Source organism: Thamnophis sirtalis, unplaced genomic scaffold (genome assembly GCF_051295495.1).
Source record: "Thamnophis sirtalis isolate CommonGarterSnake01/CBP01778 unplaced genomic scaffold, rThaSir2_p1.2 scaffold_6, whole genome shotgun sequence".
NCBI lineage: Eukaryota > Metazoa > Chordata > Lepidosauria > Squamata > Natricidae > Thamnophis > Thamnophis sirtalis.
Window position 1 is genome coordinate 36,208,168 of NW_028261386.1, and position 18,408 is coordinate 36,226,575.

General features: G+C 37.5%; 1 protein-coding gene across 1 annotated transcript in view; it reads right to left on the bottom strand.

Moving 5' to 3' along the window:
* The window catches only part of NINL (ninein like), a 34,453-nt gene extending 17,599 nt beyond the window's left edge, over window positions 1-16,854 (bottom strand). The window contains 11 exon segments of the mRNA XM_087717592.1: window positions 11-185; window positions 895-1,035; window positions 1,318-1,454; window positions 2,858-3,025; window positions 4,303-4,458; window positions 5,332-5,525; window positions 7,200-7,266; window positions 7,876-8,051; window positions 9,458-9,554; window positions 10,841-11,042; window positions 16,747-16,854. Of these exon segments, the coding sequence (XP_087573718.1) occupies window positions 11-185; window positions 895-1,035; window positions 1,318-1,454; window positions 2,858-3,025; window positions 4,303-4,458; window positions 5,332-5,525; window positions 7,200-7,266; window positions 7,876-8,051; window positions 9,458-9,554; window positions 10,841-11,020 (1,491 nt within the window). The 5' untranslated portion in view covers window positions 11,021-11,042; window positions 16,747-16,854.
* Between the last annotated feature and the right edge of the window lie 1,554 nt (window positions 16,855-18,408).

The following is an 18,408-nucleotide window of genomic DNA, read 5'->3' on the forward strand; positions in this document are numbered from 1 at the left end:
AAGCTCTTACCTTGATCATCAACGTCAGCTTTTTCCTTAGACTAGAGTCCTCCTCTTGAAGATCCCTGAAATCTGATTCTAACTTGGTTCTCTGATGGTGCATTTGTTGCATGAGCAATTCCTGTTCCATCTTGACTTCGGACTTTATTGCCAGTAGCTTCCCTTTGAAATCTTGCTCAAGAGCTCTATAAAGAAGGAACATCACAGCTGAAATTTGCAAGCCCATTTATTATCTCATTTAAACATTAAATTGAAATACATTTTGGAAAAAAAACCCTATCACACTTTGAAATAAGACAAATTATTTTTAGTACTTTTATTCATCAGTCATAGTCTACCTCCATTTGCCACCATAGGTTAGAAACAGTTTCAAGTGAAGAAATGTCTATAGAAATCAGATCAGTTTTTTTAAAATGACAATACTTTTTTTTAATTATTGAAACAAGAACTCACATTTTGGGATGATTAGATCAAATTATGTTAATATAATTGATTTATTTTGCCATTTGTCACTATGTGATTTCCCCCATAAGTTTTAATGAATTAGACATCTTACAAAATATTCATCCATTTATATTGATACATTGTCATATTGTATAAATAATTAAGTATTTATGAAATAGTTTAAACAGGGATAAAATATAATGTAATTCAAATTAAATAACAATGACAATGAATATTATAATTTAAAAAAAGAATTAAGAAACTACAAATACTATTTAGAAAGGGGATAGATATGGAAGAAAGACTGTCTTGACAGAAGTACCACCAAACCAATTGGAAAATCATACCATCATCATTTTTATTGTGGCGGTCTATAATAAGAACTTAGTATTTTTATTTGGTATAAGTTTATATTGTGTAATAATCATTTTTCCCAATGACAATAATCACCTGAGTTTACTCTCATTGTGATGCTCCAGAATACTATGGTTATCATCTACTTCCTTAAAAAGCTGGCAATTCCTCTTTTTAACCTTTTCCAGCTCAGTTCTTGTTTTGTTTCTCTCAATGGAAATCCGTTCCAACTGTGCTCTAAACAGAAAGAATATGTGTTACTTACAACCCCTGTGTTGATCCTGTTAAGGTATCACAGCTCTTCAGACAATATATAAGTATAAATCTAATATATATAATATCTCTCTGCAACTGGTTACACATGAAACTATTTAGCTAAACAATAATCCCATGTAATAGCACTATGCATCTTGATGCAAACAACAATTAGATGAATAGGCAGTTTACAATGATGACTGAAATTTCTACACACATACTATAAGACCATTGGTCTTAAAAGCCAAAACAAAAACGACTTACTGTAGATAATGAAGTTCATGCTTATAAGACGCAACAGCTGCCTGTTGAAGTCCATTTTTGGAAGCAATTAATTCATCATCAAGGATCATAGAAAGCTCTAGAAGGTTCACTCGCTCCTCCACATTATAATCTAGACTCTATAAAAAGACAAAGTCTGAACATCAAGAGAAACTAAATCCTAAGAGCTGGCCCTTAAACTATTATTAATATAGCATTAGAATGTTGGCATTAAATAAATATTAAAGGGTAACAGTCATTGGGTTATTTAGTTATGGGATTGGATTAAAGATTCAACACAGAATGGATGAATTATTTAGGAGCAGGAAAGATATTAAACAAGACTAAAGGTTAGCAAGAAGGACAAACTGTTAAAGCTGTGATGTCAGAAAAATGTAGATTTGTATATTCAAAATAAAAGATAAGACTATTAAATACATCGTAATAATTATGACAGGAATTGATGGCAAATGGGTTAAACAAATGAACTTGTATGAACATGAGCAGAGAAAAGATTATAGATAGTCCTTGATTTACAAGTTTGTTTAGTGACCATTTGAAGTTAAAATGGCACTACAAAAAATGACTTATGACCAATAAAAATTCAGGTGCTTGACAACTGACACATACCAGTATTTACACCGGTTGCAAAGTTCCCAGGTCATGTGATCCCTTTTGCGAATTTCTGACAAGCAAGGTCAATGGGAAAGCCTGATTCACTTAACAACCATGTTACTAACAATGATTCATTTAGCAACTGTGGCAAGAAAAGTGGTAACATGGGGCAAAATTCACTTAATAACTGTCTGACTTAGCAACAGAAATTTTGGGCTCAACTGTGTTCGTAAGTCGAGGACTACCTTTATTCCCCGGAATTTCTGGAGGTACTAAAATTAAATGATTTTCATACTAGTTTACTTTGCATAAGGTTCTGTCTTAATTCATATATAGCAGGGGTGAAATTCAGCAGGTTCTGACAGGTTCTGGAGAACCAGTAGCGGAAATTTTGAGTAGTTCTGCAATATCCTTCCTCCAGGAGTGGGGAGGAAATGGGGATTTTGAGTATCCTTTCCCTGCCTCGCCCGCCAAGCCACGCCCACAGAACCTGCAGTTTAAAAAAATTGAATTTCACCACTGATATATAGGTAGTCCTCAGTTAATTACCACTAGTTCAGTGACCAATCCAAATTACAACATTGCTGAACAAGTGGTACACCAGTCCTAAAAGTTCTGCCTCCCCTAGCACCACTGTGGTCATATGACTGTGATTTGGGAAACCTGGCAACTGGCTCAGATGTTCTGCAGTCATGAGATCATCGTTTGTGATCTTCCCTGTCTGCTTCCTACAAGTAAAGTCAAGGGACCTTTGCAAGTTCATCAATCAGACTGAGTGGCTTATCCTTCCATGTCCAGTCAATGGCAGATACACTCCGTCCCAATCATCTTTCCATCCATTTTTCTTATCAATATATTAAATTCCTTACTATGAAAAGCATCATGCTAAGAATTCCCAGGAAAACCATTAATGAAGAGCTGCAGATACCTTAAAAATCTCTTTGCAGTTTTCAACCCCTTCCCAGGCCCAGATGGAGACAACTTGCTCCACACTTGCAAAACCACTACCATCATTAATGCTGGAGAAAAGATTCAAAGCCACTGAGTTGGATAAAAGAGATGGAGTTGCAGTTTGTTGTCCATTGTCTTTCAAAATCTGCATGATGGAGGAATAAAACAGCGGTGGAGAGAGAAAAAGTAAGTGAGTCAGTTTAGATGAATGGGGAACAAACGTTTAGGAAAGAATTTTAAAACAACATGTAGTTATATCAGACAATCCTAAACTTAGTTAAACTTAGCAACAACATCTGGTTGACTTTGTCCAGAATGGGGAACTCAGCAGGCTGTGCCTGTTAAGTGCTTGATGAGAGATAACCAGTGAATTCCAGGTTTATTGGAGAGATTAGGAACTTGGGGGGAAAACATACTAAAGGAAACTAATGGCAGTTCTGTAGAATTGCCACAAAAGTTGCAGAAATATCACCAGGAGTCAAGCCTAATTTGAAGGAGTTTTTATTTAAAAAAAATAATTTGTAGAAACCCACTTGGACTCAGTAAGCACTGTTATCCTGTGTGGGCTGGTTTGGTGTTTGTTTTTTCCTTTTAAATCATCTTTGGAAACCTGCTTTTTCTTAAGCAGAACACATAATCTGGAAAGTTTGGTTTGGTTTGGTTTGGTTTGGTTTGGTTTGGTTTGGTTTGGTTTGGTTTGGTGATTTCCTGCACCAGCAGGAAGTATTCAACCACACACTTGGACAAAGGGCTAATGAGGCCACCGAAGTGGAGATCAATAAATAAGCCATAAAACATTTAATGACATACAGAGCAGCTTCTGCATCTATTAGATAAAATAAGTTAAGAGAAAGTCCAATAATTTTGTTATATTGACCAAAGCTTCCCCTGCAGGCTACTGGACCCAAGCCACACACATGGGATTGCACCCAACACAAAGTCTTCTCTGACTCCGTCATGGTCTATAATTTATACCGCTTCCCCTTTCTCCAGGTTGATTCCTATTTCTGTATGTGCTTCTATTAGCAATAAAATTTCAAGCTCTGTCCCGCCTCTGGGCATAACACTTCAAAAAGTATGGAAAAAATATGCCAAGATTGAGAAAGACTGTTCTAGATCATTATCTGTCTTGATTTTAACTTGGCAAGATATGCAAACCCACCCATTATAATCTACTGTTACAGGTGAACCAGGCTATTACAGCTTATTCCGCAGACCTTGATTTAAAATACTATCATAGTACTGTGTTTGAATCCAACCAATTCAAAACACAAATTTTCTGCTAGATCTCAACCCTTATGTCATAAAAATCATAAAACCAGTCTGTATGAAAATGCAACAACTGGAAGCCTTTTGAACATTCAAATATTTTCCCTTTGGAACCAAGAATTGCATAAACAAAATATTGCTCAGAATAATTACCTGATTAGAGTGTGATCTTTGCCTTTTGAATTTAAGTGGCGTGGAAGAAAAAGGACAAGGAATGCAGATGTGGCTGAATAAGCCATGCTGGAATTCCTTTAAGCTTACTCTGCCATCTCCATCACTATCCAATTTGTTAAATAATTCTTCAAGTTCCTATAGAAAAGGTAAGGTTTTTAAAGCATTGTACCGCAAGCATTCATTTAGTTTAATTAATTTTGGAATTGAACAGCACATAAATCAATATTCAACAAGGTTTAGTTAATGCAACAAGCAGAGTCTAGTACTCATAACCTGGATAGAATCTAATATGGGTTAAACGCCTAACCATCTCACGCCTAACCATCTCAGCGGTTTAGCATATGAAAGTTCAAAGTGGGCTTTACCACCAAAGATATCCAGCATTGGTCTACTAGTTGGAAACTCTTAACTTTCTCTGCATAGAATAAAAGAGAGAAAAATCCTTGTTTTCTTCATTCACAGAGAAAGACATTGTCTTCCCTCAACTGAAAAAAGAAGTAGTGTATTCTCTCCTACATGAAAGAAAGACTAAGATGTAAGACTTTCAGAGGGAAAGGCTATCCTTCTCCAAAGCACCATTCCATGACTTTAAAGTAGCTTTTTGCTAAAATAGGGATAATCCAGACAGTTTCCCACTCCCAATGTAACCTAGATTACAATCCTGATTTGACTATGAAAATGATTGGATGATCATAAATCATTGCTCTTCCTTCCAGCCTTTCCACTGTAGAAGGAAGCTGTGAGAATAAAATACAGGAGGAAAATAGCAGCTTGCAAACCGGCAAGATATAAATATAGCATATATAAAGCTTCTTCAGGTTTATTTAAAATACTGATGTACTATTGGGAGGCAATAATTACAATTGCTAAAACAGTGCAGAAAGAATACTTTGTACAGCTGAGGCCTTGCCAAAATGCTGAATATTCCATATGTAGCCACCATGTTCACATTCAGTCATCAAGTAGACTTTCTGAGATGAGAATTTCCAAAAGTCAAGTTTAACTCACCTCTTTTTCCATCTCTTTGAGTCCAATGTTCTTACAAACAGCATCCAGCTCTTGTTTGTTGAGGTATCCATTATTTCCAATGCCAAGATCTTCCCAAGTAACCCTGATCTGATTTTCAGTTGTGTTCAAACACGAGGTAGACAATCCTTCTCTAGGATTGTCGATGAGGTTATCCTCCCAGGTGCACATTTGACCTACAAAAGATTACTCTTTACATTAGCAAGAGCTGTACTACTAATTACTCTGTTGTCCTTATCAAAGACCACATGTTATATAAATCCTCAAGCCGAAATCAAATTAAATTTATATTCTATTTTCAATTTTTCTCCAAACCCTTAATTTGGCATTTCTATTATCCATGGAAAATATTTTACATTTTTATATTATATAACACAGATATTACTTAAATACATTATTAAGTAGATATATCTTTCAGTTTTATTTTTTCAGTAATACTCAAAAAATCAGAAACAGATTCTTTTATCTCCACTCTCTTCCTGCTCCTATTTAATTCTAAATATGGATATAAGAGAAATCCACCAAGACAGAGTAAACCAGAATCTACACTGAATCAAGGCTTTATTACAAAAATTTCCTTAATGCTTTTTTCAAAAATGTAAAATGAATGCTGTTAAGGTTGTTAAGGAGTTGGTTTTGTCCACCTTTGGAGAGATGTAGGTGGATGAAGGTGAATAGAAGATGGCTGCCCAGTATTTTGCCTTTCCTAAAGTCTCTGGAGCAATTCAGCATACATATTTTGTATTACATAAAACTGCATCAGAGAAACAAAGGACATTAAAAGAGCTACGAAAGAATATCAAAAATGCAAAGAAAGAATAGAGTTTCTTTGGGATTTTATGTGAAATAATTATGCCCACTAAATGAAGCCAAACTCAAAACTATTATATTAGAGAAAAATGTGGAGGATAATGATTGTAGATTTCCTTTTTATATACTAATTCAGAGGTCCCCAACCACCAGGCCGTGGCCCACTACCAGGCCTTGAGCCTTTCAGAACTGGCCACAGAAGTGGTGGGAGAGCGCAGGCATGCGCGCACACATCCCCACTTGTGCACACGTGCTTACCCACCTCTCCCACAGAACCATCCTCTTCCCCTCCGCCTGTCGGTCCACAAAGCCAAAGAGGTTGGGGAACTCTGTACTAATTCATTAGAAAACCCCATAGTTCAGAACGCTGCAAATGCAATTCAATTTTTTGCTAATCTGTCTATCACTACCTTAATAATCCAGCTTCCCAAACTACATGTAAAATATAGATCCTATGATCTTTTCCCAGAGTCCAGAGGAAAATGGACTAATAAGTATCAAGCTAGGCAATAGGGAAACTATTTTAGCCTGAGGATTAGCCTACAGTGAGTGGGAACAGTGTCCAAAGTGAGTGAAAGAACATCCCCGTAGATGTGCAATTTCGGAGTTTATACACAGTGAGACTTTAAAATGGCCCCCACTGACAAGGGAAGCTATTTTAAAGCTAGGCTGTAGCACCTGTGGCAGTACTTAAGAAAATGGTTGAGGAAGAGGAGCTACTGTAATTTCTTTCTGAGATTTTTTTCTTCTCTAAGAATATGAGTTCAGATGTGCAGAAAGGCTCTAAGATAAGAAACTAGCTTGGATTGCCTTCCATGGATTCAGTCTATAAGTTTACCTTATCCATTCTTATGGCTGGGGTTGAAGAGCAGAATTTGAATCAGAGAAGCTTTGTCTGCAAGGAATATACTCTGCCTTTCCAGTAGAACTTTACCCTGAGCTCATCTACTGAATTGGATGGCAAAAGTGGAAATTCAAGAAAAGAAGCAATAAAAAAACATGTTTCAATGTTTGCTACACATTCTCTTGCTGAACCCCACCTTGGCCTTCAAAGGTCTGCTGTTGTTCTTCTTTTGAGTTTTCAGCCTCTTCATCTGATTTGAGACTCTAAAAAAGAGAACCGAATTTAATGTTCCATAGATTCAGTCCAATAGCCAGAATGAAGGGTAGAAAAACAAGAAAAGACAAAACAAGGGTGAAGATTGTGTAAAGCTGCCAATACAACTTCAAATTAACTATGCTTCCCGCAGACATCTGACTTTTTCCAGTGGCTAACATAAGATACAATTATAGGGCAATTTGACAATGTGTTGGAGAAGTGACCCTCCTTAAGATTGAATGCTGTGGTGGTCATTAAATGCAAGGACTCGTTGTAAATTTATTTTGCAGAACTATCATACTATCCAATGGTCACTGACAGAGCAATCATTAAGAAAGGACTATCTATATAACTCAGTTTTATAGAGGCTGTCATATTAGGAAACATCAAATTTGACTCTAAAGAGCCATGACTTTGCTTCTGAATACCAGCCAGGTTTCGGGCACTCCTGAGCATCTGGAAGAAATCAGGATACAGAAGAATTCCAGAGACTGAGATGGCTATTTCGTCAAGTCCAAGGTACAAATGTAACAAAAGGAACCATTACAACACAACATGAGTGATAGTAAAATGTAACACATCCATTTCAAATAGTTTGAAGATTGGTCTTTAAATACCTCCACACTTTCCAAAGAAGTTGAATGTCTGAGCTGACTTTTTACATTTATATTGTTCTGCTCCTCTTGTAAATATTTGGGGGTTTCCAACATGGCATTTTCAAGTTCTGGCCTTGTCCGGCAACTATACCCTTTGGCCCCAGTGATATACTTGAGCTGAGTCTCACCTGGAATAACTAAATTGGAAATACTTTCAGTTCTAATACAAGCAGTAATATATGTCCCCTCCTGTGAACCTTCTTTTTGATCCCAAATAAAGATTTTAAAAACATCACCAACAAATTATGAATTCAAAAACTTGAGCTGTTGAGGCCCACTATGTTGATTGTAAACTACTTATACATGCTATTTAATACTGGTAGTAGTCGAAGTTTTCACTCAAAACATTCACCATGGAACTATGCCCAGAGCTGGTGAGCACAATTGAGAGGATGTCACAAGGTACATTTAAGAACTTAAAGCTAATCCACTCAGGAAACTTCCCAAAGCCATCTAATTCACTAAGGTAGGTAGGCATTTGGATCTGATCTAACATTTTTCTTTTCTTTCTTTTTTGCCAATTTTAGCACCATTGCCCCAAGAATTGTTCAGTTTTTCCACTATTGTCATAACTCATTCACAGTTGCAGTTTCAAGGGTTTCACATCTTTCAACAGTGCCCTTTTGATGTCTCAAATTATACTTCTTTTTTCTTTCAGGTGTAACTTGTAAGTTTACTTTCTTATATCTGTTATGCTAAAATAGTAGAAAACATAGAAAATAAGTAAATGTTGAAATCAATAAATATACTGGTAACTGTTGTAATAGGATTACGGAGACCCAGGTTCAGATCTCTATTCAACCATGGATCTCAGTGGATCATTATGTACTAATCTTTCATTATCAGTGTGATCTACCTGACAGGAGTTATTGTGAGATAAAATAGGGGAGACCCAGATAAGTTGCCCTGACATCTCAAAGAAAAGGTAGAATATACAAATAATTAGAAGGGTATGCCACCAGTCCCCTTGATAATATCCCATTTACACACATAAACTTTGTATTAGCTAACGTATATGAAAGAACATAGAGGAAACCATTTAAACTTATTGTTCATGAACTTGAGAAATGTATATTGACAAAACAACAACTATTATGTTCTTATCTCTGGGAATTTCATTATAGAAAGACAACTGGTTTAAATGCACAAAAGCTTACTTTTTATCATTTCCTGAAATCAATCAGTACAGACAAACTCAATAAGTAATCTTTGCTAACTATGTTTCATTAGTAATCCATCAGGTAGCAAATCATAATAAGATACATCGATTGGTGGCTAATCTATAACACAGCCAAATTTAAAGCAGAAAATCTAAAACAAGATAGAAAGGGAATATTTGTAGCTCAGGATTAAATTGTGAGGCCCTTGGTGCTTTATGAGCTTGGTAGTTTTCTTGCAGACGTTTGATTACTAAAGTAGGTAAGTAACCTAGCAGTGATTACCTAGTTTGGTAATGACAAGTCTGCAAGAAAACCACCAAACTCAGAGTGCACCAAGGATCCCACAATCCAAAACAATTTCATGCATCTCATTATTCATTCACCTGGCTCCAGATAGCTGGTCTCATCATCTGAAAGGCCAAGACTGATAGTCGAAGATAATATGGTCACAAAACCTTCCTTAAACTCTTCAAAATTAACCTAGTAAGAGATAGGAAGAAAAACATTGTTCAATTGTCTTGAGCAGAATGAAAACTCTTTTTTTTCCTCACTGCTGTGAGACTAGGATGAAGCTGCCATAATCTAAAGATGAAGCAGGCACTTAAGCAGAAGTGTCAAAAAAACCAGGAATCCCACCAGAAGATCTCTTCAGGGGGCAAGATAAGAAAGAAACAAGTTAAGGAAACAAAAGAAAAAATGTCAACTGAAGCAAAAAAAGGAAGCTGGGCCTGAGCATATTGGGGGGGGGGGAATCCCTTTGGGGATATAAGGGGTCCTGAAGCTGCCTACTACTTAGGTCATTTTTTTTTGCCCAGACATGGAAGCTTCTCTTCATCTAGTTAGTACTAGCAGCCTGCCTGCCTGCCTGCCTGCCTGCCTGCCTGCCTGCCTCCCTCCCTCTCTCTCTGTGTGTGTGTGTGTGTGTGTGTGTGTGTGTGTGTGTGTGTGTGTGTGAGAGAGAGAGAGAGAGAGAGAGAGAGAGAGAGAGAGTATATTGTAACCAGTAAAGTTTTGCAGGTGCTTTAAATTTGCTGGGTGAATTCATGTATTCCAAAGAGCTTCAAGTCTTTGGTTGGAAATGATATGTGTGTATCCTTAATTATTTCCCAATTGTTGACCAGAGAGTCATGTCTGCTCTAGGTGTACCCATCTGGAGAACCCGAGTAGAATGTAAAGAGGGCTTACAAATCTCTGTCCTTCAATAGGCTGTAAGTTTCTAAGTGAGTGACTGTAAGCCAAACCTGGGAGTATGTGTAACACCACATGGGAGAAGAAAGTAAGCTAACAAGAAGCAAAACAATGCAGCGATAAACCCAATCTTATTTTCAGTAGACCTGTTCAAAACGAATATATAAACCACAGTCTTACAAGAGGATCTATGGCAAAACTAATTTGGGCTAATCCTGGATTATACCTTTACACTATAGAGTATTCTGTAATTTTAATATACTTTGCATTTTTCTTCTCTTCTGATAATTAAAGTCCTTTTGAGTTGCAGTACCAATGTTTACTACTTACACCAGCTATGTTCTATGTTTTATAGCTAACTATACTACTTACGCCAGCTATGACTTAAGGGATCACCATAGACATATTGGAAATATTAAGTTTACTTCTGCTTGCAGCAGTCTTTTGATGACACCAATGTATGGGGTTAAACATCTCAGTCAATTCAAGAGGACAGCTTGCCAGGCCACAAATTAGAAAAGGACAGACATAAAAAAGACAATTATTTACAGCTCCTTGAAAGTCTTGCAGTTACTTACTCTGGCAAAGTGATTATTCCCCAAAAGTGTTTCCAGAAGTAAGGGGAGCTCTCTTTTCAGATGTAGTTTGTGGCACAACTCAGTCAGCTGCTCCTTGTCCAAATACCCAGTGCCCGTGGTATCACAGCTGTCATACACATCCTTGAGCTGAGAGGTGTATCTGTTCTCTTCCTCACCCATCCCATAGTATTTAGCACACAATCTAGGAGGAGTGGGTTATTAAGGAGTGGGTTACTTGATGTTCTTAAGCAATATGATTGAAATGTAACAATGTACAAATAGCTTCAGTCAACACGTACATTGTGCAATACTATGAAACTCCAGTTAAAGATTTTAAAGGTTTCTCATACATTTTTCTTTTCTCTTCAAAACAACCTTCCAAACTTTATGACCTACAAATATGATGGGTCAAAACCTCCCAGTAATACCAAGAACTTAAACATAATTCTATTTTTCATTTCCATTGCGAAATTACACATTTCACTGAGTTTGTCTTTAGTTACAGGTAATAGTATTCCCCTGAAGTCAGAGATTAATCTCTATAAGAAACAAGTGTTGCATAATTGTTATAACCTTAACTTGGAAAATTACTTTCTCAGAACTGAATTCAGCCTCATGAATCTACTCAAGATTCATATCTACTTCATATCTGTTTCATATCTACTTCATATCTTTCATATCTACTCACTACTCAACCTCTTGCAATCTCTCAACTAATGACAAATTAAAAAATAAATTAAGTAGTAGACCAAATATTTTCAGCAATTAATTACACCACAGAGTTGCGTGTTGAGTCCTTTACTCTATACCCTTTATGTGCATGATTGCAGTGCATTCCCACTCACAATAATAATAATTATTAAATTTGCAGATGATACAACAGTGGTGGGACCGAGATGAGGTGGACCGGTTGCTTTCGTGGTGTGGCGACAATAACTTGGTCCTTAACACCAATAAGATCAAGGAGCTTATAGTGGACTATAGAAGGAATAGATCAGACATCCAGCCCTTGCTTATCAATGGAGACCAAATGTAGCAAATGGCCAATTTTAAATTTCTGGGTGTTATCATAAAAGAGGACCTGACTTGGGGCGGTCACATTGCAGCACTGGTCAAAAGGGCCCAGCAGAGATTATACTACCTGAGACTTCTCAGGAAACAACAACTGAATGAAAAAACTGCTGGTGACCTTCTACCGCTGCACCATAAAGAGTATTTTAACTTACTGCACCTGTGTATGGTTTGCCAATTGCACAGTGGCAGATAAAGGCAGCAGGACTATAAAGCTCTTTGGAAGAGCTTTATAGTCCTGCTGCCTTAAGAAAGTTCAAAAAATTCTTAAAGACCCATCGCATCCTGGGCACCCTTTTTTTTTAACTATTACATCTGGCAGACAGTACAGGATAATGAAAACAAGGACAAATAGGCTGAAAAACAGTTTTTATCCCAAGGCAGTAACTATATTGAATTCTACTGTATAGTGCAATATTAATGCAATATCAGTTTTCAATTCAATTGTATAGAATGTGAAGTTTGTGTTTCATTTTTATAATTATAAAGTACACTGAAGATGGCATTTAATTTCATTGTATGAGGTGCAATGACAATAAAATAAAGTAAACTAAATTGAATCTGGACCTGAATTAAACTGCATGAATGTGCTCAAACACTAATGAAATTCATATAAACATAAGGAATTGCCTTACACCAAGTCAGATCATTGGTTGATCTAACTCAATATTGTGTCTACAAGGACTGACAAAACTTTATCATGGCTTCATACGAGTCCTAGGTGCCAGCATGGAAGCTTTTGCATACAAAATTGCACTTTGTCACTCAGCTATTTTTCCTTCTCTTGGTCAGCCTCTAGCAATCTTCCTGCATTAATACAACTTTATTGGCTTCCACTGCTGCATGTTACAGAAATAAATTACAGTAATACTTTTTAGCTGGTGGATGGGCTAATGCATATTAATCTATAAAGGTGAATTTGGGGGAAAGATAATGTACAAATTCAGTCACTGGGGTCCCCCTTCACTTTCTCTGTCATTATATCTTAAAATCTTTTGAAGCTGTAAATAAAAGATTGTAAACTATGGAATATAAGTGACACAACAGATAAAAATATTCACCAGTTCACAGATGAGAATTAATTCAGATTATAATGGTATATATAAATAAAACGCAGAAAACATATTCACAATGTTCAACTTAAACACTAACAAAAATAGCCTCAGTGAAGAGAGAAGATTTTGCTTAAAGTTGAAACCCTCCCCCAAAGAAGGGATGTTGATCCAGTGGCCCCTTCACAGAAGCCATCTCTTCTGAGTAATCCTTTATTGAGGAGATTTTGGTCAGACATTGTGCTGAATGGAGGAATGTATAAATGTGCAAGGCTGCCTGTCCTGTCCCCAGTAAATAAATCAATGGTTGAACAAATGTGAATTACAAATCCAACTGTGTCATAGCTCAAACAAGAGGGAAATAAGAGATTGGATGGGGAGGCAAATATAGGGGAATTAATACAAAAGAATTTACTATTATTTTAACTGAAATAATGGGAGCTGGTCTCTTATATGCTGTCATGAGAAACTCCCACTTGTGGTCAATTTGCTGATCTTTGGGATGTTCTGTTATTTTAGATTGGGGCAACTCAGTCCAAATTCACAACACTGCATAAATTGTGTTGTAACAGAAGAGATCCTAAACAGATCAATTCTTTTTTTAAAAAAACAAAGGAGTCTTCTACTCCAAAGCTTTTTAGGATTGAAGTATCAGTTTCCTTTAATTTGTAATATAACTATTACTTTCCAGAAATATAACCAAGAAAAACATGAGTAAAAAAATAGAAAACCCATCAGTCCATAGCCCCCAAAATTCTCAAAGCTTATTCAAGCAGATTTCCATCTGATAGGAAAAAAAAGGTTGACTCAAAAGCATTCTTGGCCATACAGCAGCCGTGCTAATGCTAGAAGGCATATTAAGAATGCCTGAATAAGCATTTCTACCACAGAGATGCTTATCACACACTTATTTCAATGTTTTAGGGCCAAACCACAGACTATCATTTATCTCTTATTCCAGTTTCCAGCTGCTGGCTATTTCTTTTTTTCTCCTAAAAATCTAAGAAAAGCAAAGTAAGGGTCATGCAGAACTAAGGCACATTCTATAAACAGGCATGTCCAAACCATGGCCCACATGTAACATTATTACATGATTTTTAGCAAAAACAGATAGCTAAATAACCATACATACATACATGTACAATATATAAACAAATGATATTATATATTTTATATTTGGTCCAAGACAACTCCTCTTCACTCAATTCATCCCAGGCAGGCCAAAAAATTAGACCCCATGTTCTAAAAGGTATGTGTTTCCATAGTTTTGAAGTTTAGATTCTTAGGTGTAAATTTAGATAAAATTAAAATAGTCTCCTTCAAGTTGAGCTTTATTTCTGATTATCTATATACAAATTAGTCTCTGAGTAGAAACGCACAAGGTAGCTCAAATGTACAGAATTTTACAAATTGCCCTTAATCTAGTGTCCTCTAGGTGATGGGACAAGAGATAGTTCTTGACCAATAACTCTTCACTTAGTGACCATTCAAAATTACAATAGACTTCCCTCATGACCCCAATTTGGAGTTCTGAGGGGCCCCGCCCCCATAGTCATATGATCACATTTTGGATGCTTAGCAACCAGTCCATATTTACAGCTGTTTGCAATGTCCAGCAGTCACATGACCAGAATTTATTATTATTTTTAAATGGGAAATTAACATTTACTTCAGGTTTTTGGCAAAAAAAAAGCCTATTGCAAACAATGTTCACTTAAGAACTGACATTAATTTAACAACACTGCAGTGAAGGTCATAAAATCAGGTGCAGTCACATGATGATCCACTTACAACCAACACAATTTGCAACTGTAATTCTGGACTCAATTATGGTCATATGCCAAGGAGGACTTGTATCAGGGGTGGGTTTCAACCGGTTCACAGCGGTCCCTGCGAACCGGTTGGTCGGCGAACCCGGAAGTAAGTAACTTCCGGGAACGGCGAAGGGCCCACCCGCCCGCCAGCGCTCCTTACCCGTTTTTGACGAGTTCTGTACTTCCACGCATGCGCAGGATGCATACAGCGCCTGCGCGATCCTCCAGGAGCAGCTGGAGCATTGCATAGACGCTAGTACGCATGCGTGCACCGCGCATGTGCACGAGGACGCTGCTGGCCCCGTTCCAACCGAACCGGTTGGAACGGGGTGAGAAACCCACCCCTGACTTGTATCTACTACTTCTTAAAAAAGAGATCTGAAGCATCCAGACTTGGCTTCTGTTGTGATAAAGCTGAGGAAAGTGGACCATTAATCTGATCAATTGAAAACATAATAAACTCTTAACAGAACATTAAATGTCAATGTTGAAGTATATAATATTCCAAAATTGCAATATTAAAGAAGAGACCGACGGAAAATAATCAACAGATAAAACTATACAAAAAAGGAAAGAAAAACCTAACCATATATTAAATGGCAATATGGAACTAAAGGAGAAACCGGACAAGGCAAATTTTATGAGTTCACAAAACTGTTTGGGACTGGCAAAGGAACAGGTATCTGCACATACATTCACACTCCATGCCTAACAGCAATGTCTCCACAAAAGTAACACTTAATCGTCTTCTCCAGTTAAACATGAGAGACAAATGGATTTAGGCTTTGCTTTTCAACAGAATGCTGTCTTGTCCTTTCAAGTCAGAATTAAAATAGTTTTATTAGCTTCTGGGCTGAAGCATGACTTTTGCTTTCTTTTCCCAAAATATTTCAACATACTTCTAAAATGTAACATCAGAAAAATAATACATTTCCTGCCAATTTTTTTCTATTATTGGAAATCCTAACTGCTCCCATCGCAGTAGTTGTCTGAAAATTCTGCTGTATTCTAGGGTAGTAAAGTACCTTTCAGTTAAAATTCATCTCAAAACTCATAGAAGAAAAACAAAGTACATGTGTATTCATAACATGTTGAAAACAGTATAGGAAACTAAACACTTATCAGCGCAAATAGCTAACAATAGTTCTTTGCAAAACTAATGTTTACTCTCTGGGAATTACGTTACCAAGAGCATTAACACTAATTGTGTTTGTACAATTTTAAATTGGTTTAAATCTCAAGTTCAGCACAAATGTTTTGTGGGTAATAGCTTCCCTCTCCTTTAATCATTACTATGGGGACAGAGGTGGTTATTTTACTTATATCTGATGTTGGAAGTACCAATTACCCTTGATTTCCTTTTATTTGCTTTCTCCAAACAAAAGGAAGTCTAAGACGAGCATTTCATACCCTGAAAGATAGCTGCCTATTCATATTCTCTTACCTGAAGACTTGAGGGGAAACCAAAAATTTCAGGAGTCTTCATAAAGCAAATGCCTCTGCTGAATGTTTGTTTGTTTTTATGCAGCATAACCATCTGATAAAGGGATAAGTATAGGATAAAGGGAAGCAGCTCCCGTTATATTAAAGGGGGGTAATTCTAACAGACTGGGTTAGAATTCACGTCAAAACATGCTAAAAGCAAGGCACTAAAGAAAAAGAAGACAACCTCCATATCCTGTCTGGAAAGTCTGGTTTTAAAGCAATGGATAAACCACCGTTTTTTTAATCGAGTATTGAAAAATAAAAAGTTTGAAGACGTGGAACCATAAGTAAAGCAAAAGCAATGTTTTCCTATCTCGATGAAAGCCGGAGGCACAGACCCACACACCCAAACCAACTGCCCCGCAAGGAGGGAATTAAAACCTTTCCTCTGAGGCCAATGTTTTTCCACACTTCACTTTCCTGTCTTGAGTTAAGGAGGAATATTGGGATCCACCAAAGTCTGGCACCGCGCAACAGCACGTACTTTTCTCCGGGATCCTTTACTAGCCAAGCAGCATCCCCAGCGCGCCAGGCACCTCTGAAGAAAAGCTCCCGGCGCCTTTGTCTCCCGGGAGTCTGAATACCAGCGTGCGCTCGGTTTCTCTCCTCAGGCGCCCCTCCCCTAGCGGCGGTAAGGAAGCGGCCACACGGGCTCGCCAGAGCTTCGGCCTCGCTCCCAGCTTCCTAGCCTCCTTGCAACACATAGCCCAGAGGTCTTCAAACTTGGCAACTTTAAGACTTGTGGACTGCAACTCCCAGAATTCTCCAGCCAGATATGCTGGCTGGAGAATTCTGGGAGTTGAAGTCCACAAGTCTTAAAGGTGCCAAGTTTGGGGACCCCTGTAGCCAGATGCAGCTTTCTCGCCCTCCTCTTAAACGGGTACCTCTTGACAGCTGCTGCACGTTACCGGGAGAGGGAGAACTGGGCTCCAAACGAGTCTTAAAAGTCTCTGCTGCTTCGGAGAACTGAGCACAGCCGGGCTAGGAAAATTCCCCGGGATGACTTCGGCTGCAGAAACGAGAGTGCTGCCTGGTACCATACTCGCTGTTAATATTTTCGTGTGGCGGGAGGAAAATCCGAAATACCGTTTACGCAGAAGGAAAATATTCCGTATTCTATATGACTTGTTCCATATTGGATTTGTGCGACTGTTGCCTTAACAGCTTCTTTCGATCTGGCAAGTCAGTTTTTACTCAGCTAGTGTTCTAGTGTGCACCAAGATGGGAAAGGAGTTAATGTAAAATGAACTGGTTAATGTAAAATGGAAATACTTGTAACTTAAAGCCAACTGGAATGATAGGTGTTTACCTTCTTTGTAACCTCCTATGCACGGGAAAAGTGTTACATGGCCATTTCTCAGCTTCCTCTTTGCAAGGCCAATACATGGAGTTCCTAAATTCTATTGCAGATTCTATGTTCATCCTCACTGCCCTTTTCTGAACTTGTTCCAATTTTTTTTGAAAGCTTCTTAAGATATAGTGCCAGAACTGAATGCACTACATGAGAGGACTCTCTCTGATCAATGCAGAATATAGTGGAACTTTATTCCCCTTCATTTACCCTCTATCTGCTTCTGTTGATACAGGTTAAAATTGGATTGCTTTGTTTTACAGCCACATGCCATAGCTAATTTAAATTCATATTTGTATTTATATGTCAACTACTATTCCAAGATGTTTGTCACAAGTATTTCCTGCTTCAGCTGGAACGCCCACTAGTGGGCGGTAGGGGCCAGGTTGACTACCACTGCACTAACTAGAAGATCGCCAAGGTCCCTTCCAACTCTGTTATTCTGTTAGTATCAATTCAAGGCTAGAGATCCCCAGTGCATTTGATTTCTCAAACCTTAGGATATACCTTTGTTTTCAGCCTATTTATCTAAAAAAACTTGTACTTTTTTCCTTTCTTCTGCAGCATTAACTATTCATAGGCTTTGATATCATCTGCAAATGATATCAAATCATATCATTAATAAAAATCTGGTAATACAGGGCCAAAAACTATCCATATGGTATTTCATCTAAAATTTCATTCCAATTTTATTTTTTTCCTGACCTTATTATTTTTACAAATAACTCAAGATGGCAAACATATCTAACACAACTTCTTTCTCCTATTTTCCCCACAACAACAATCCTATGAGAT